Source organism: Zonotrichia leucophrys, chromosome 2 (assembly GCF_028769735.1).
Source record: "Zonotrichia leucophrys gambelii isolate GWCS_2022_RI chromosome 2, RI_Zleu_2.0, whole genome shotgun sequence".
NCBI lineage: Eukaryota > Metazoa > Chordata > Aves > Passeriformes > Passerellidae > Zonotrichia > Zonotrichia leucophrys.
Genome location: NC_088171.1, coordinates 63,950,435 through 63,969,566, shown reverse-complemented (window position 1 = coordinate 63,969,566; position 19,132 = coordinate 63,950,435). Strand labels below are relative to the sequence as shown.

Sequence of the window (19,132 nt, the reverse complement as noted above, 5' to 3'; positions counted from 1 at the left end):
AGAAGCTATTAAGAAAAATATGATCAAAAGCAGAAAACACAGTAAAAGTGAGAGCTGCTGTACAACTACACGGAGATGACACACTCATATCTACATGCTGCTGAAAGACACTAATTATGCCTCTGGCAAAGGGCATACAGGCTCCTTCAAAGAAGCTATTTAAAGATAAGAACACTGCAGACAAACACTTCAGAGATATCTGTACTATTCCCCTCCTTGTGTTGAAAATTCTAGGTCACAATTTAATAAATTTTTTTAAAATCACCAATCTTTTTAAAAGGAGGATTTTAAAATAATAGAAAGCAGAGGAGCCTTGCCAAGTTTGGTTAGTCTAGGAATGTATTCCAGGTCTCAGATATTCATCAACTGTTACAGCTTTTTCATTGTGCTCCACTTACCTTTTAAGAAGTAATTAGTACAGTGTATTATCAAATCAAGAGATTGAAAAACAAACTAATTAAAATACGTCTAAAGCCTTTGTGTTCTGGATAATGAAACCAAGCAGGTCATCTTGGTTAAATTATTTCCCTTTGAAATTACAGGGTGCTAATGGAGTGGGGGGCAGTTAAAATTATTTGAATCATTAGATTTTCTTACACACAGCAGGACAGGTAAATGGGACTTGTTCTCCTAACTATGGGATCTTATGTCAAGGGACTTTCTTCCACACTGTAGCATGATAGTATTGCTTCTTCACTAACAGAATTCAGCTGCTCCCACTCAAAATAAACCCCACAAGAACAATGAAGAGTGAGCCATATTGGGGACAGGATGCTTAAATTTCTCTGTTTAAAAACAGAAAATAAAAGTACACCCTGACATGTGAATTCATGGTGGAATTGAGTCTTCAAGGTTGGACTTGGTGATCTTGAAAGTGGTTTCCACCCTTAATGACTCATGATTTTATGATGTGACAAATTTGCACTGTGCTTCTGACACCACTGCTGGGTGTGGTGGGACAAGGGCAGAGAAGACCACTGAGCTATATTCCCACCAATCCTGAGAAAGACTGCTTTCTCCAAAAAAGGTTTTGATCATGAATCTAGGGATTATATCACCAGATCATTTTGAGGGACACTTTAAAAAAAAAAAAAAAAGTTAAACAAACATAGGGATTTACTGTCCTGGATTTTATCACTACTACACTTAAGATTTTTGAATTGCTGATCTTCAACCCTGTGAGTGTGCTCTTATTTCCATGCAATTGCATGTTGCATTTCATGGTGAAAGCACAAAGAGCCAAGGTGAGCACGTACAGCTGGACAGAAGTCAGAACAACCACTTGGTCCCACCATGCAAACAATTCTGAAACCCTCAACACTGCAATAAAAATAATAGCATGGAGGTTCCGAATCAAAATAACTCCTTCCAAAAATCCCAAGTCTTCCTTCCCTATGCAGGATCTTAATAAGCTGCTGGCTCTTCCCTCTCCAGGCTCACTAGGCAGGACCAGAAGAGTAGCACCAAACCAAGCCTGCCAGTGCCCTGGAGAGTCACTTGTGGGACCTCTCTGGAGCTGGATGTACCAGCACGCTGCTACATGAACTCCCTACCAGCATATAAACAACCAGCTTCCATCTCCTGGTTTTGAAATGGACACATCAAAAGACAACCACCTGGAGCTAAACATTCCCAGAGGCCAAATGGACACCACCTCAGGCAGCCAGGACCTCTTGAAGGACACAGCAGTGCAGGCACAGAAGCCAGAATCACGCTAATACAAGTCTGAACAACCCACTCCTCCCTCCAAGCCACAGCACTCTCCTGCTCCTCCACAGAGAAGCATCCAGGGAGCAGGTGTCCAAGAAGATTCTCCTGCCTCTCTTGAACTGGCTCTTTTCATGTCTAATACAGGGGTGATGCGGTAATAAGCTTGTGGGGGTGCTGAAACACAAAACTGACAGCTTTCCCTTTCACAGTTTTTCTTCAGACTGTTTAAGCAGACCAAGAACATGCCATGTGTGGCACTCAGAGCAGACTCTCCCTTGTGGTTTTTAACATAATTGTAATTGTGATCTTGCTGTCTGAATGCATGTGTTGTCAGAAATGTTCGAGTACTCCTGCATACTGAAGAAATTAGGAATGAATTGCAAGTTCTTAATTGACAGTACAAAACATCAATTATGCCACAGATGAATAACAAAGGAGAAAATTACAGGTGCAAGAGCTAAACACCCATTGATTTAAATAAAAAATAAAAAAAAAAAAAAGCCCAACAACATGAAGCACTGCAATAGGACTAAAGTACCCGTGCTTTCCATTTGCATTGTTAAACCAGAACACAGAGAGAATGCTAAGAGAGTAGGAAATAAAAGTGGAGATAAGTGACAGCCCCACACAGGTTGCCTTTCTGTAAGTGCAAGGGCCTTCAAAGCTATAAATAGCACATGCTTAGTTAGCAAGCAGTGGAAACAAGTGTGTGAATGCAGCCATGTGTGCTCACACACAGACACACAGATACACAGAACCCCCATCTGACTCTTCCCACCAACAACTGTGGCAGTTGGCCCAGATCACAGCAGTGACACGCTGCCAACAGACTGATCAACCTCACGGCACACAAAATTAGAAATACATTTCCACAGATTACATTTCAGAGGACCGTTATGCCACTTTAAACTCCATTAGATTCTGCTCCTCTCCATCCTTTAAATAAACACAAAAGCTAGCAAATCACCCTCTGCTATCCCCTCCACCCACCCCCTTTACCAGAGGTCCCAAAGGGATGGAGGCTCCATACTGGATGTGAAATAAGATGGATAAATTAGCAACCAGTCTGAAGGCACCACTAGCCTTACAGAAGAAAAAAAGAAATCAAACTACACTGCATTAAGGTGAGAAAGCCTCAGCAGGAAGCTACAGGTGGTGTTGATCACTGCTGTCCACAGATGCAACAGAGACCTAAGAAAGGGAAACTCAAGCTCTGAAAGATTCAACCCACTGGGAAAGACTTTTTCAGAAAAGTTTTATCTGTAACAAATGCACACCCTTTCAGTAGGTAATGGGACAAAACCACAGCAAGAGGCACCATTCCAGCACAGAGCACGCAGCTATGGCTAACTAATGAGACAGGGGATGCACCTGTCCAGAAACACACAGCAAGAGACAACATGACAATTGGGGGATTAAACTGAAAGTTGCTATCTTAAACACATTACTTGGGACACAGGGCCATGGAAAGTCTTAAGAAAAATGACCACTCGAGTAACATCTCCTTCTCTAGCTTAATCTAGACAGTACCTCATGCTCAGGCCCCCCAAGTCTGGCATGCAGGCTTGCACACACACAGCCCATGGATCCCTGACATATCACACAGCTCCAGCCAGGCTCGAGCACCTGTTACTGTGAAGTAATTCAAGTATTTCACTCCACAGTTTCAGATGCCTCCTTTGTACTTGGATTGCTGAGAGGAGGAGCTCACCTGTTTTAATTATCATCACAGGAACAATCCAGCTCCTGAGGCAGACAAGAACAATGGCAACCCCTCCACCCACTGTCAGATGAAAAGCCTCACTCAGATTGAACAATAAAGGACAGTGAGTAGGTAGACAAGGGGAATTTCCAAGCAGATTTTCTCCTCTTGCAGGAACAAGTACTCAGGCAAGTTAAGCACTTCTCCAGTTTATAGTCAGACAAAACAAAGGAGGATAGGGAGGACTTAAGAGAGCTAGACAAAAACCCATTCAGGGTAACAGAGAGCCAAGCATAAAAGAAATTTCTTTTTGCACTATTACCAGCCTCATTTTATGATCTTTAGAACCATGAACTCGAATGCTCCTGCTGCAGATACAGTCAGATTGCTGAGAGCTGAAATGCACACAATACCTTCAAGTGCAGCTCCAGTACATTTGTCTGGCTGCTGCTTGGCGAGCAGTGCTACAGCTCCTTCTGTGAATGAGACTGTGCCCCAGCACTGCTGCCAGGTACCTACCTCGAAGACAGAGGAAAGTGAGAAAATCTTCTGTCTTGGGCTTCCTTTTGGAGAGGTCAGAAATCTGAGTGGCAGGAGGGGGTAACAACGGCTCCACTATCTTTATTGGAGTTGTGCTGGGACTGTTTGGCTGGGACTGAGCAAACTTCCTTTGTGCTTGCAGCCTTGGCCTGTGGAAACAAGAGCACATCAGAAACATGTTAGGCAGAACTTGCTGGATGTGTGAAAACATAAAAATTCACTATACAGAATGGAGAGAGAGAGACAGAGAGAGAGAGAGATCGAGATCTGAATCAACCTCTCACCAATATCAAATCCCTAACTGGGTCAATAATGAAGACAGTATTTTATTTGTTTTACCCTTTGGTATCTTCTGCTACAATTTGGAAAACCAGAAAGGGAACATCTTGACTGCAAAATCTGTGACTACTGTTTCATATGTTCTGAGTGTCTTCTTGCACATGATACAATTACAGTTTACCATTCACTTATTTGGAAATTAAATCTGTATTTTGCACCACGAAAATGCCTTTTTTTTTGTTAAGTGTTAGTGCTCATTGCTTTCTGTTTTTAATTAAATTACAAATTAGGTTTATTTTAGCCCCATTAAGGTTTTAATTTATTCCAATCTGCTAGAATCTTATTTTTATAGAAAAATATATAAATAGATAAGGTATATATATATTTGTGCCCAGTTCTAAAAAATAAAACCTCTAGGAGAAAATATTTTTGACAGGGAAAACATCAAGTCAAAACCTTTAGATTTTATTTGTTTGGCCACAGCCCAGAAGACCGTAAGCAAGGAGGTCAGCAGTGGGGTTAAGCAGGATTTGGGATAAATTTGTAATATTGAAGGACATGTGTGGAATTAATTTGTTCAGTCTTGGTAGTGGGCAATGGACTGACACTCTCTGATTAGTTTTAAAACATGCCAGAATACGGCTGCAGGAAATGAGCGGCTGCAGGTGATTTTGGCACTTGGCTGCAAATTATTTCAAGCCTATCTGAAGGCTCTGATTAACTGCTATGTAGCAATGAATATGATTTTCTTTAATATGTCTAGAACGTAAATTGGTATTAGGGAAAGCGTTTTGGGGCAGGACAGATACCCGGAGGGGGTCTCGCTGGGAGCCTGGCTCAGTTCCCCACATAAGAACATGCTAATTTCTCACTTAAGCAACTGGGATTGTAATTATGATCTTTATTACAGCTTCAAAAAGGAGAGAAGCTACAGAAAGAACTTAAAACCTTGTTGAGAAAGGATGCAATTTTATGTCATTTTATTCCCTAATAGCAGAGTATTTACATAATGTCAAAGTGAAACATATTAAATAACACTGAAGGGAAGCCCAGGTCTTGTCACTCCATGGCAGCCTTGACTGTTGAGACTTAAGGAAAGCACAGTTATTGTTTGGGAGGGATGTAACTCGTAATTGGCAAACCTCTTGTTTTTCATGGGTATTAACCTTAGATATTTGGGTAACAAGAGCTTTGTTACAACAAACACATCCCCTAATGACAACAGAGAACCAAAGTAACATTCAGCAGTTTTCTCCCTAAACTATGCATAAAATTGTCCTTGTCCTCACTATCTAACCTCCACTGTCCTGAACAACAAAACATACCAGTCATTCCTACTGCTTTTTTCAATCTCCTCCATGGCAAAAATAACCTGGTGTTTACAAATTTTTTTATCATGGTGCTTATAATTTGTGAACTGGAACTAAAAGACAATTTAGCACATATATTTCCTCATATCTATGAACAATTATCTTTCCAGGATAAAGGTCTTGTATAGATATGCCTGTATCTCCAAAAAATTACTCAGATTGCTTTGCAAAGCCCCATCTCTTCAAGCAGACCGAGGACGCCCATGCAGGATGAATGGTGTTTTAATTTCAAGCAACTACATTTCTATCACCAAAACCATGCGTGCAGCCAGAGAAAAACGCTTTGTGTCGGCTCCTGTTCTGCACAAAACATATGCTCTCTCGGCAAAAAGCAGACTATAAAGGTTAGCGAGCATCCCGGCTTTCTGCACAGAAATTTTTTCCCATTGATGTGCTTCATCAGCCAGGCTGTTAAAAACATAAACCCACCCGCTCTCTGCATCTCTGTACCTGCACAAATCTCATGTGATCAGTGATAAGCAAGGAGTACCACCACCCACCATGCCACAAAGTAAAAATTAAGCCTGTTTTATGAGTCAAAATTAACCCTCTGCAGCAAGAGAATCATCCATGCTGGTTTGCAGTATTCCTATTATCAGTCCCCAGAGCACTGAAACAGGATTAGAGAACGACTTGCAAGTTTGGCATAGATGTGAAATGAATTAGGGAACCTAAAGTACTTTTGGTTCTCTTTTTGAAAGTACACTCTCTGCTACCATTCTTTTCTGGGATAAAAAAATCCTCATGGGGCACAGAGCCTGGCCTGGCAGCATCACAGGCTCTTCAGACCCATGGGGGCCCTTGATTTCAGCAAGGATAGAGAAAATTCCAGGTATTCCTTCCACTTACAACCATGAACTTTTGCTGCTTCTCCCAGGGAGGCTGTGGAGACTTGTTGCTATATGGTCAGATGTGCCTGAAATGCTTCTCCTCCCAGAGAAGAAAGATGGCTGTTACTTCCATCTGCTCAGTTTGACTTCACCAGTGACACAAAACCAGGCCCCCTTATGAAATATCCATCTTTTATTAAAACCACAAGCAGTTATAGGGTGTAAATATCACTGATTCAATTTATGAACAACAGTAAATGAAAGAACTCTTTTATGACTGCAGCATCCTTTAGGTTTCTGCGAGGGGTACTGTTCCCTGCCTGGATACGTGTGTGCTCCATAGGCTTCTACTTCAGTGCCTGACAGTGCATACAGAGTGAGCTGTGAGCAAGAAATAAACTATTCTGTAGCTACAGCACACAGGGATGAAGAATCACAACGAGGAAGCAAAAGACACGTTCTTAAGTAGCCATTGCTTCAGATTTATGTAAACATGACCAGTTTCAAAGGTGGGCCAGCAAAGAAAAAACATCGTCAGGAACTCAAACTGTTTCCTTGTGAAGGCATGTTTGCACCTTAATAAACTTGTATGTCCCCATGAAAACCTCTAGCAGCATAAAACCAGTTATTTCAGGTATGGTTTCACATTACACTTAATCCAATCTAGGTGTGAAGCTGCTGCCAAAGAAGGATTGTACCCTCCTTCTTCACTACAGTTACATTAGAGGAAGCATATCAGGTCGTACTCACACATCACTTCTGAACAAGGAGAACAGAAATGATGAAAGTGTTGTGTACGATGGTGCCTATCCGAAATTTATAAAGGAACAGTGTAGTCAGCAGGACCAAGACAGTGACTGTCCTCCTGTACTCAGCACTGGTGGGGCCACACCTCAAATGCTGTGTTCAGTTTTGGGCCCCTCACCATGAGAAATACATTGAGGTGGTGGAGATGGAAATGGAGCTGGTGAAGGGTCAGAAGCACAAGCCCTGTAAGAACTGAGTGAGGGAGCTGGGGGTGTTTAGCCTGGAGAAAAGAAGGCTCAGGGGGAATCCCATTGCTCTCCACAACCACCTGAAGGGAGCTTGTAGCCAGATGGGGGTCAGTCTCTTCTCCCACATAACAAGTGACAGGACCAGAGGTAAAGGTCTCCAGTTTTGCCAGTGGATATTTAGATTGGGTATTAGGAAAAGTTTCTTTACAGAAAGGGTTGCAAAGCATTGGAATAGTCTGCCCAGAGAAGTGATTGAGTCATCATCCCTGGAGGCATTTAAAAAGGTACATGGATGTGGCACTGAAGGACACAGGTAGACTTGGCAGTGCTGGGTCAGTGGTTGGAGTCAATGATTTTAAAGGTCTTTTCCAACATAAATGAATCCATGATTGTTTAAATGCCTAACACCACCAACACTTTGCTCTTTGCTTCCTAATGCAAGGATTTCTGCTGGAATGACCTATTTAGCGTGCATTTGGCAACAACGGACAGATTGGCATGAGCAGCAGAAAGAACAAAAAAAATCCTGTTTCCGTCCTCAAAATAAATTGCTCACTTTGTCCTCATTGAAAGGGTACACACTATGTAAGGCTCATAAATACGCAAACAGAAAAAACTTCGCAAGACGGAAAAGGATGAGGAAAGAACTTAAAATAATCCCACATCGAAACGTCATGCAAACACCCAACATGCAGCCAGAAATATCCAGACCATTTAAAAATAAACAGTAAACCACTTTCTCTCAACAGAAGTGATTATTTTACTTCTACTTCTTTTAAGAGACTTTAAACACATACCTATGACGCAAGGTTCAAAAAAGCCTCAGCCTAAGGAAGTCTCACCTCCTTTGGGTATGTGTCTCTTCTACTGAACTGACTGTTTAGGTCTAAGAAAGTAAATTTCAGCCAGAGACTAAAACACCACAACAAAAACATCCTGATTACAAAAAGTCAGGCTAGGCAACAAAACATTTCTCTCCCAACACAAAATATTATTTTTGAAGCTTTTTTAGAGTAGAACTCATTTTTAGTAGAACATATTAAGCAAAATGCATTCTTTGTAATTAAAATACAGTTTGTGTTAACTAAAAGTGCTTCAGAATGTCTTTTTAAAAAAGCATATCCTAGCACCATTCCTTTAGCTTGTAAAAAAATTCACATTTAGGAAAAAAAGACTTAGTACACAAAGGCGGTCTTTTCTTCACAAAGCAAAGTTCAGGCTAGTAACAGCAGTCTATGTTAAATTTAGTAAACATTAACATTCTAGATAACAGTGCATGTTGTGCTAGCCACAAATCAAGTATTAAACTATCAGTATGTGAGATTTTGTTGTACATGAATACAAAAATCTTACTCTTTTCACTTTATTACTCCATAACTCCTAAGCGAAAACAAAGCATAAATATGATAAAACACACACAAAACCAAATACACACAGATTTGTAATATATTTGAATGCATACTAATCTATTTATAGAAAATTCTGGGTTTGAGAGGCTGTTCTCATGCCTAAGCATCTCAACTGGGAAGAGATTTGCAAAACACTCTTCTGCAAATGTTCTCTAATCTCCAGCAATCTGCAGGTTTCCACCAAGCTTCCTGCTTAGTGTGTGCTACCATATGTCCTTACTGCTTGGTCTCATTACCTTTCACTTACTCCTTGAACTCCACTTTTGCTTTTGTCTTTTCCTGCTTTTCTGTAGCCTGATATAACTTTTTCTTGATAACAGCAGGACAAGAAGCTAGGTTTCCAAACACTATAGGAACCATAGCTGTAGCAGCTGCTTGAGCGGTACAGTTTTGTGACTAATTCCCATTTTCCTTCTCACTGCAGTGTGCTTTTCATTTAACAATTAAAGGAAGGCTCTGGCATGGCTAAGCGCTCTACCTCACAGATTTTGTCCACGCTAACATCATTATAGCTTCCCCTCTGCTGAATACCTGGGTTATTTACTTCCTTGCTGTGACATTTTGCTGGCATGGTGAAAAACTTATCTCTGAGGTTTGCTTGGCTCTGTGCCCCTGATCTCAATGAGGTCTGAAGTGCACCATCTTTTGGTCTCATTGGAGGTGATAAACAGAGTATGTCAATTGTGTAACTGCACCATACAACGTGGCACTCGCTCTTGGCACACAGCATGTCTGGACAGAAAAATTCACTTGGTGTGTGCAGCTTTGTTCAGTAAGGTAAACTTGAATGTGACAGGCTGCAGAAATGTTCTGCCCTCATTTAAAAATAAAATAAAAAAGTAATTTAGGCTTTAATAGCCAGGTGTCTGCTGGAAATCAGATGATTATCAAGTGTGTAATTTCCACCTCAAAGTCGACCATGTTACAGGCACTTCTAGGCAAGCCCAAGATGAGTATGCAAAACTTGTTGCTGGAGGTATCATTCTTCATGGGACAAAAAAGAAATCTTGTGCCAGCAGGAAGCATGGCTAAGCTACATTTTACCCTTTCAATCCTCAGAGCAAGTCTAACAGTGACCTTCTAGAAGATCACCAGTTCATGTGAACAGGGCTCCAAACTTCAACAAGTTTTCTATGACCATAATGCCAAAACTTATATGAAACTTATTATTTTTTCCCCAAACTGCGATGGTTAACATTTGGATAATCAAAAATATGAGGTGGGGAAAAAATTCCCCTCAGAACACAAGATCTTGTTGGCTGTCCCTGGAGCACACCTGAGTGCATGTGTTGGCTCTGGTGGCACTAGGCAGTGTTTCTATTTGTACTCACACATCTCTGCCACCACTGTGCCCCAAGCTACCCTGTCAGGTTGATCAACAGCACCACACCAAGAGCAAGAAAGCCAGCATGTGAAGGAGTCCTTTGAACTGCATTTCCTCTCCCACATGCCCCAAAGCTACTGGGATAGCATCTTCTGCCCGTATCAGTGGTATCTGTTGCCCATTTGATAACACGACTCCATTGCTACTGCCAGCAAATCTGCAGTAGAGGAAATGGAGACTCAGTCAGTATCTGTGTCCCTACACAGGTTTGTGCCAGAAAGGGATTAGAAATTAAGAGACCCGGTTGCTCCCATCCATGCAGATATCAAGTGCAGCTAACTATTGCAAAGCATGGGATCACTCTCAGATATGGCTCCTTCAAAATAATTCACAAGATAATGTAACCTGAGACACAACCTAGACCTGTACTACCAGGTAAGAGCATAATTCTTAACCCTATCATATGATTAAAAAAATATGGGCTACTTTTACTTTTAATGTAAATTAAACATTGCAGAAAGGTTGAATGCAACAATTTTCAGAAGCTGTTTTTGCTAAGACCTTTATTCACTCAATCTTTTTTACTTTCTGTGGGCCAGTAAATCAAAATTGGGCCTAAATTAACAACACAATTTTATACCAGATTTAAATCTTCAAGCGATCCAATGAAAGCACAATATTAAGTCCATTCAGTCCTTGATTGTGAAGCCTAACAGGGCACGTTCCTTTAAAAAACACTTCTTGCTCTAAAACTTTAGCAACAATGAATGAATGCACATTTTCCTTTGAGATTTTGTGTGTGTGTGTGTTTTGTTAAATGGGAAACAGTTGGTTTCTGAGAACCTCCTCTCCTGTTAACAACAGAAAGGTGTTTGGGAATGGCATTTAATGAACAATAATTGAGCTAACCCATATGCTTCCTGACTAGTTCAAAGTACAGCTAGACACAAACTTTTTTTCCTAAAAACTTGCTCCAGTTATCATTAATTCTGGAACTGCCTGTTTTTCCTGGTAATGCTCACTGATTACAAGAAGGTACTTGCAGTCTCCAAACCCTCCTCGTGTCATGCAGTTTAGCAGAGACACTTATACCTCCTAAGGGAAACAGCTGGCTGTTCAAACAGCACAAAAGATGGCACTGGGCAAAGTGGGAGTCCTTAAAAGCTGCTGGGCACAGTTACCATCCCCTACCACTTCAGCTGTGTTAGGAGGAACTGGACAACTCCAGCCACCAAAAATGAGCCTTGTACATACTCCACATTGCCTATATAAGCAGTCACAATGGCATAGGTAGGGACACCTTGCCTGCTAGGCTGAGGCCCATACTGGACAGTTTATAGAAGAAGCTGTAGAAAACTAACATTGTGTTCAGGTTTCACCTGTGGATCCAGTAAGTGCAGGTGTTTCAGTGGTCTAGATAACCTTGAGAAGGCCAAATCACACTGGCCACTCAATGTCCTGGGTTTTTGCCCTGAAACATCCACAGTGCTCAGGGAATTTAGACACTATTTTAAGTAGCAGTAGGATTTCCCAGTGTGAACTTGAGTGCCTTTCATGGACTTTAGGATACAGGGAAGCAAAGAGAAACAAGAAATGATCCAAAAAACCAAAAGCATAATTAGTCAAAGTTGCAGGAGAATGGGTCCCCTGTCACCTTACTGCTGCAACTGGTTTTGACTGGACTTGATGCAAGAACAGTCCATGCTTATTGCACACAATTTCCATCACTGCAGCACTGCAGGCAGGGTCATAACCTCTCATCGTGCATAAACCAAAACTTAACTTTGACTTACCAAGGTGCAACTCCAGCAGGGCACAATTGCAAAACCACACATCCACCTTCAAATATCTCAACAATGGCATACTTCACCATCAAATACTCAAACCCTTCCACCTGTCCCATGTGCCAGTCACTGTGGCAGGTACAGGAGGCTTTAGTAGCTGCTGTCCAGAGAGAAGCAGCAGTGGGAGTGTGATCAAATGAGGACATGGCAGCTAAATAAAGCTCCCAAGAAGCACTTTTCTTACAGTCTTCAGATCACACTTTAGCAACTGTCCTACAGACTTCTCCATAAATCCAGGGCCAAAGCCTTATTCCTCTATAAGTAAGTGTGGGATCTGGACAAAGAGGAAGGAAATTATTCTTTTAAATCTACTTTCTCCAAGGTTATAACACCTGAGATTGGACAAAAAGTTTTCCTCTCCATACAGACATGTGGTGAGCTGTACATGGCAATAGATGGCAGAAGAGATCCTTCTGAATACTGGAGACAGGTGGTGCCACCCTTCCTTTGTCCTGCAACAGTTCTTAAAAATTCCCATTCTGGAGTAGCTTCATTTCTAGTCTAAGAACATAAGCACTGGTACTTCAACCTTTGACTGCTCCAAGTTGTACTCCAGCTGTGTCTACACTGTATCATATTGCACATTGCATAAAGCCTTCAAATTCATCAGTCTACATGGAAATCAATCTAACAACAATGCTGCAGACTGTGAGTCCTACAAATGCTCCTCCTAAAGTCCTGGTTATTGCTGACACCCTCAACACCACAGCCAACAGCATTCGGCTGAGCCAGCTCAGATATGCCCGCAGAAGCTACGAAGGCGCACAGTAATGCAAAACCAGCCTCATTCAGAAGGAACAGGAATGTATTCCAGAAGTCCATTTTGGAGGGGGCTGTGTCCTAGATACATCTCTTTCCCTGCTGCTCCTTGGGCTGTGCATGCTGCAGAGATTGCACCCCAGTTTATGATACTTTGACTCTTTGGGACAAAGCTGTGGTGGGAGTCACTGCCCTGGTGTGCAGCAGTACCGAGCACCAGCTGGTGAGCACTGACTTTAGCAGTACCATAAAAGCTACAGCAACTTCTGACTCCTCCCCACATTCCCACCTGTGCACAGCTTACTTCAGCTCCTGCACCCATGTTCTGGAGGCATTCCTCTTCTGCAGCATTCCTCATCTCAGGCTGCTACTTGGTTCTCTTCACCAGAGCGCTCTGCAAGCTGCCTACCAAGCACAGCTGAGCACAGCTACCTACAAAAGTACTTGGCAAATGGAGACTAGGGTTTCCAGTTCCTGCATCCAGAAATGAGGGCTGCCCCTCCATTCTAGCAGTGTGACCCAAGATTTCAATACTTTTCAGCTCGAGCCAAAACCACCATGCCATACCAGAAAGCAAGAAGAACATCACCAAGGAGTACAGGTCTGCCATTTTATGCTGTGCTGCTGCAGAGAAGAGCATCACCACATGCTAGAAAGCTAAAATGCAAAACCACAGCAGCAAAAAAAAAAAAAAAAAAAAAAAAAGAATTAAGGAACTCATTTACATTTGCTTGGTTTTTAATAATCACTACCAGATGTCTGAGCGTGTACTATGTCTACAACCTTCTTCTCAAGAAGAAAACCACAAGAACAAAGTTATTTTTTCACATTAAACCCTGTCCCTTGTGCTGGAAGTAAACAAGGTTGAACTCCATGCTAATAGACACCTTCCTTACTGGAAGGAGGATGAATTTCCAGTTCATTTGCACGATCTCCACCTAATGGCAAGGAACCTGTCAAGGTCCTGCTGCCGACACTCACTGAAGGTGGAAGAATGAAGCAACCTCAGAAGTCTTCTGATATTGAGGTGAAGCCAGTATGGGAAAGCCTAGGGGCACAAAATAGTCTCCCCTTCCACTTCAATTCTCTGCAACACCCTGCTGCAGTCTGCTTGGAATTGCAGGCAACTTTGTTAAATTTGTTACTGTTTATTAACGATGCAGGTTTGGTAAAAAACCAAATGGATTGAATTCTTTTCAAAAGTGTTTTTGACCCCTACAAAAACATTTCCCATCCTATGGAAGACAGCCTGTAGAATGCTAAAACCTGTTTGTTTTGAGAAAACTTGAGCACCGCCCCCTATTTAATTACAGAGAGGTCAAAATTACTTCTAGCACAACACACTGTGCCGCTTCAATATTATTCTAGTATTATTTTCGGTGTCCTCCGACATCTGAGGGACATCTGCAAAACCTGTTCACTTCCCAGTTCCCAAGCAGGAGGCATTAAACAAAACCAGCACGGTTCAGATGACAGAGCTTCCCACTTCCTTGCTCATGAGATGCCTGAGCACTTCCCAAACCCCTGGTCTCTGATCAATTCAGAGCTGCTCTTTGTTCCCTGTGATAAACCAAATAATACCAAACATAGCAGCAGCTCCCTCCCTAGTAATTTGACCAGCTGCTAAAACTCAAGAGGATGCAAGATCAAAGCCATACGACTGAAGGAAAATTCTTTTTTTCACTTTGAGCAGCCTTTTCTCTGCAATTGTGCTTTAAAAAAAATTGTTTTACAGACCATTTCATTCTTGTTTTCCAATCTCAGAAAAACACGCGTACCTCAACTTCAGCAATCATTCACCTTTGCCCTAAAAGCAACTTGCACTAGCCAGAAAGCCACAGATTACTTCTGGCAGAAATGTCAGAAATAACAGTGTATGGATCATTCTAGCCATCATCTGAATGGCTGAGAAACTTCCTGTTCAATTAAGCCCTGCATTAATCCCTAACATTTGAATAAAATTTTCCATCTACTGGCAGGAAGTGATAAAAGTCAGTAGGTTGTGGGCACTTTAACCTCTTGGAGAGGTTGCAGCTTGCAATTTAACCACACCTGAAACCATGTATCTGCACGCAGGGAAAGCCTTTAGAAGGCTCCTCTACCATCTGGCTATTACTAGGAACTCAACATTTCTCTTGTAAAAACTACAACGTTTCGACACACAGCACGGAGAAAAAAGAAAAAAAAAGAGACACAAGACATCCTATATCTACTGCACAGACTTTATTCTGATAAGCAGCAAAGGGATCACTTTTGCATAGAACACCCATCATTCAAATTCACTGTCTTGCCAAAAAGGATTACTAAACAGAATCATGCTAGAGAGCTATAGGGAAAGAAAATAAAATAAAAATCAGTATATTCCATTATGTTAATCCTATGCTATTCTTATATAATACTGAATTCCATTATGTTAAATCTATGCTATTCTTATATAACTCTGAAGATAAAATACAAACTTTAGCAGATGCTGTCTCTATTTTTTGGTCTCCTTTCCTTCATCATTGTAATTTTTTGTATTGAGTTTCTCTTGGAAGCAAACCACGACCCTCTCCAGGCTTTTTCCCCAGGAGTCAAACAGCCCATTCTTGCAAGTCAATCAGGCAGACGCAGTCAATTGTCCCAGTAACTCTGTTCATGCCTTCTTTCAAGCCATGCCACATCCTGCTACCAGTCAAACTGGCCTGAAAAGGAAAGGGGCCATTCACCTCAAACCTCTTCTTTACATAGATGCTAAATCCTATGAGAGGGGGCTGGCTGGACTGCCAGAGCATGCTGTCTTTCTCTTCCTCCTGAATGCCAGAAGAAGTAGTTGGGAACTAATGATATGAATGGAAACTATGGTAACAATTCCTGTGCCACCACAATCTATTACCTTCCCTGCAGACTTTCTTTCTTTACCTGTAGTACTAAGTATTCAATACTCTCTTGCTTCTTGTCACATGTGTCACATTCCCCTGCCTCTGGAGACTCCAGTAAAAAGATATGGTGCATATCGAGCTCATTTCAGTACCAGGTAATCATAGTAAAAAACCCTCACAGACATACACTAATTGTGCGTACACACCACACATCTGTCCAGGAAATGAAAAAATACAGTCCCTCTGAGAAGACTTTGTTCACAGAAGAGTGAGATTTATCAGTGCTTCTTCCCTAACATCCTCCTTAATTTTACTTTTAGGAGTCACAGTGGCAGGTGAGCAGCAGGACACCTGATATTTGATGATGCAACTCAGATAAACTAGGAGCTTGCAGATAGTGGCAGCAGAAAGTCATGTTCCTCCTGGTTCTGCATCCATTGTGCACTCTGACCAGGAAGTACAGGGAGGGCACAGTCCCAGCCTGGGGGAGGACAAAGGGAGTGGGACTGCACCCTTCTGGAGCAGCAACTGCTGCACTGCCTCACCTGCACCCTACCCCCTGAATGAGTGCCTTCAGTTTGGCTAAAACCGGACTGAAAGGCTGCTTCAGAAAAAAGGAGTGGTGTGTGTTCTTCCCTTCACCTCCAGCCACACATTCCTGCTTATGCCAGCCCTTGAGCTCCTGAGACCCTAGAATCAGCTGGCTGAGGAAGTCTGTCAAGCTGAAAATTAATTTATAGGTTGGGCTTTTCCTTTTTCAGGTTGGGGTCCACAAGCACAGAAGTGCTGGTGCTGGCACAAAAGAGGTGGCACGAACACACTAGAGGGAAGAACAGGACTCTCTTTTCCACTAGCAGCTCACATTAGGATCACCCTAAGCTGACTAAGAAACACATTAGCTACTGAACTGTAAAATTTTAACAGAAAACGTGCCTGGCAGCAATGCCAGTGTGGTCCCTTTCACTGTCAACCTTTCTGCAACAAGGAGCCTAGTTTCCACCAAGACAAGCAAGGAAGACAAATTTGGGTGGGCTTTTTTACTTGATTACCTTGGAGGTTTTTTAAGAGGTTTTTTTTAAATAATGATTTCCATCCCTTCTGTCCCCATGAGCAGATCACCCACTACTTTTCCCTGTATCATCACAAGCAAAGCCCCAGCTTACAAACATTTATAATAGAAAGGAGAGGGTGGCATACCAGATGCTGTCTACACTGAAAGTGACACAGCATAAAAGTGCAGTGAGCACTTAATAGGTGCCCCATGGGCAAAGTCCATGGCTGGCACTGTGCTCCCCTGGAAGTGTCCCTGAGGTGTGGTCACTGACTGTGATAAATCACCAGAGTGACAACTAAGCACAGTAAATTTACCTGAAAACCCCCAAAATCCTGGGATGCGTCCTGGCACCTTGTCTTCCTCCTCAACTGCATTGAGCCAATATTTGGTCACTGATCTGCTGACAGTCCTCAGGCAAATAACTTTTCTATCCCTTTTCCAGGCTGAAATTAAGACACTGACCAGAAGAGTGCAGGCAGAAGGGAAGAAATCCTATGAAAAACAGTATGTGCACACCCACACCTGCTTGAATCAAATGAGGGCTTGAGGTCAAATTGCCACATGGCCATACAAAAGGTCGTGGCAAGAGTGCTCCCAACAGGAGTGGCAAGAAATTGGCAATTACTTCAGTCGGAACCACCAGTGAACATTTGATAAACCCAACACCAGCTCAGGTAGTTGTCAAAGGCTGGGCACCTGCAAGGGAATTGATGAGAATGCCATGCAAATTGGTGAGAATGCCATGCCAAACTCCACATCAAAACCAAAAGAAATTAAACTGGAAAGAATGCTTGGGCAGCAAGAGAAATCAAGGCAGTAAGGCCAGGAGCAATTGGGAAAGTAAAACATTCTGTAAGTATGTTCAGGAAAAGTGGAAGTTGATAAAAAATAAAATGGAAATCCTGTGAGGACCAAATGACTAAGGAGAGAATGGCAATGCAGCCACAACATGTCTCATTAGAAAACTGCAGAAATCTGACAAAACATGCAATTCTTTTCATACCCAGCCAACCAGTGAGCCACAGGTAAGCAAATATGCGGAGGATTTCATAAACCCCTTGAGTATTTTCTTGGTTTAAAATTATATTAAATATGGGCTCAGTAGCTTGGGATACTGTTCAAAATAACAAACAAATGCAACCACAACGGGTGGTGTGAGTGACTGCCCTTAGCACTGAGGAAATCTTACTAGCTTGAAGGTGAGAATTAAGTCAACAAAGTCAACAAATAAAATAAATGCATCTTTTATCACACCATTACCAAGGGAAGACAATGCCAAAAGGCAGAACTAGAGATGCTTCTCCTGAGGCCTTGCTGGCAACACAAGACTGCCCCAATTTAATTTTTGTTAAATCAGTTCAAATCCATGTGGATTGTTATGGGTTAAGAGTAGGTTAAACCAGTGCCTTGTTGACAGATAAATCAAAGAGACAGCCTGTCCATACAGCCTCTTGTGCCAGTTTAACTTCATTAATTTAAAAGCGGCATCTTAATTTATCTTAACATAAGCCATCTAAAAATCTCAGCAAAGCACCATCACTAAGACTTGAATGATTCTGGATCAGGAAATCCAAAATCCCTTTTAAACCTATACCAGATTCCAGCCAACCTACCCCACAACCTGCTATTTTCTGTGGTGGTTTCCTACTGTAGACAGAGGGAGATTTTGCCTTTGGAAGAAATTTAAGCTGCAATTCCATCTCCAAATATTCCAATTCTATACTTTGGAAAAGGTAATGACTCCAACTTCACATTTTCTATATGGGGAGTATTAAAACCACACCAAACAGAGACAACCCTGATCTAATACAGGGTTCAAAATCTAAGTAAGAATTCTGCCAAACACTCTCATCTATATTTTTGTGCATTCACCTAGGCTCTCTCCCTACCCACAAGGGACTCCTTATAGCCAGGCAGCTTCAGATGTGTTCCAGCACTTCCATGCATCATTGTTACATAAATCTGCAAGATCAGAAGCTGCACTAGAAATAACTGGGTCACTAACAGTATCCCTCTTCACAGCCATTGAGTGACCTTAGACAGTCTGACATGACTGATGGGGTTAACAATGCTTTAAGCTACATAAAATTAAACTATATAGGTAAGTTTTACTTATTCACTGTTTTATACATGCATATACATGCACACACACATGCACATATACATATGCATGTTATCTGCAGTGAAAAGCCATGATTGGAGACAAACATCAGAAATATGAATAGTTGATTTTTAGATTACTATAATAAGCTTAGTAGAAGGTATTTCATAATTTAATGAGATAATAAACTGTCATAATTAACTGCATTTTACATACCTTTCCCCTTCCCCAAGGGGAAAGAAAAGCTTTAAAAGCAATCAAAAATCAAAACTAAACACTCGTCCAGATTTAGGAACCCATGCTACCACAACTGGTGATCCAAACACCATAATACCCACAAAATATGGTTCTGAG

General features: G+C 41.7%; 1 protein-coding gene across 2 annotated transcripts in view; it reads right to left on the bottom strand.

Annotated features, from left to right (window-relative positions):
• The window catches only part of JARID2 (jumonji and AT-rich interaction domain containing 2), a 210,919-nt gene that overhangs the window by 55,749 nt on the left and 136,038 nt on the right, over positions 1-19,132 (bottom strand). For both annotated transcript variants that reach the window (XM_064705208.1, XM_064705209.1), the window contains exon 4: positions 3,932-4,101. In XM_064705208.1, the coding sequence (XP_064561278.1) occupies positions 3,932-4,101 (170 nt within the window). The remainder of the gene's footprint in view (positions 1-3,931; positions 4,102-19,132) is intronic.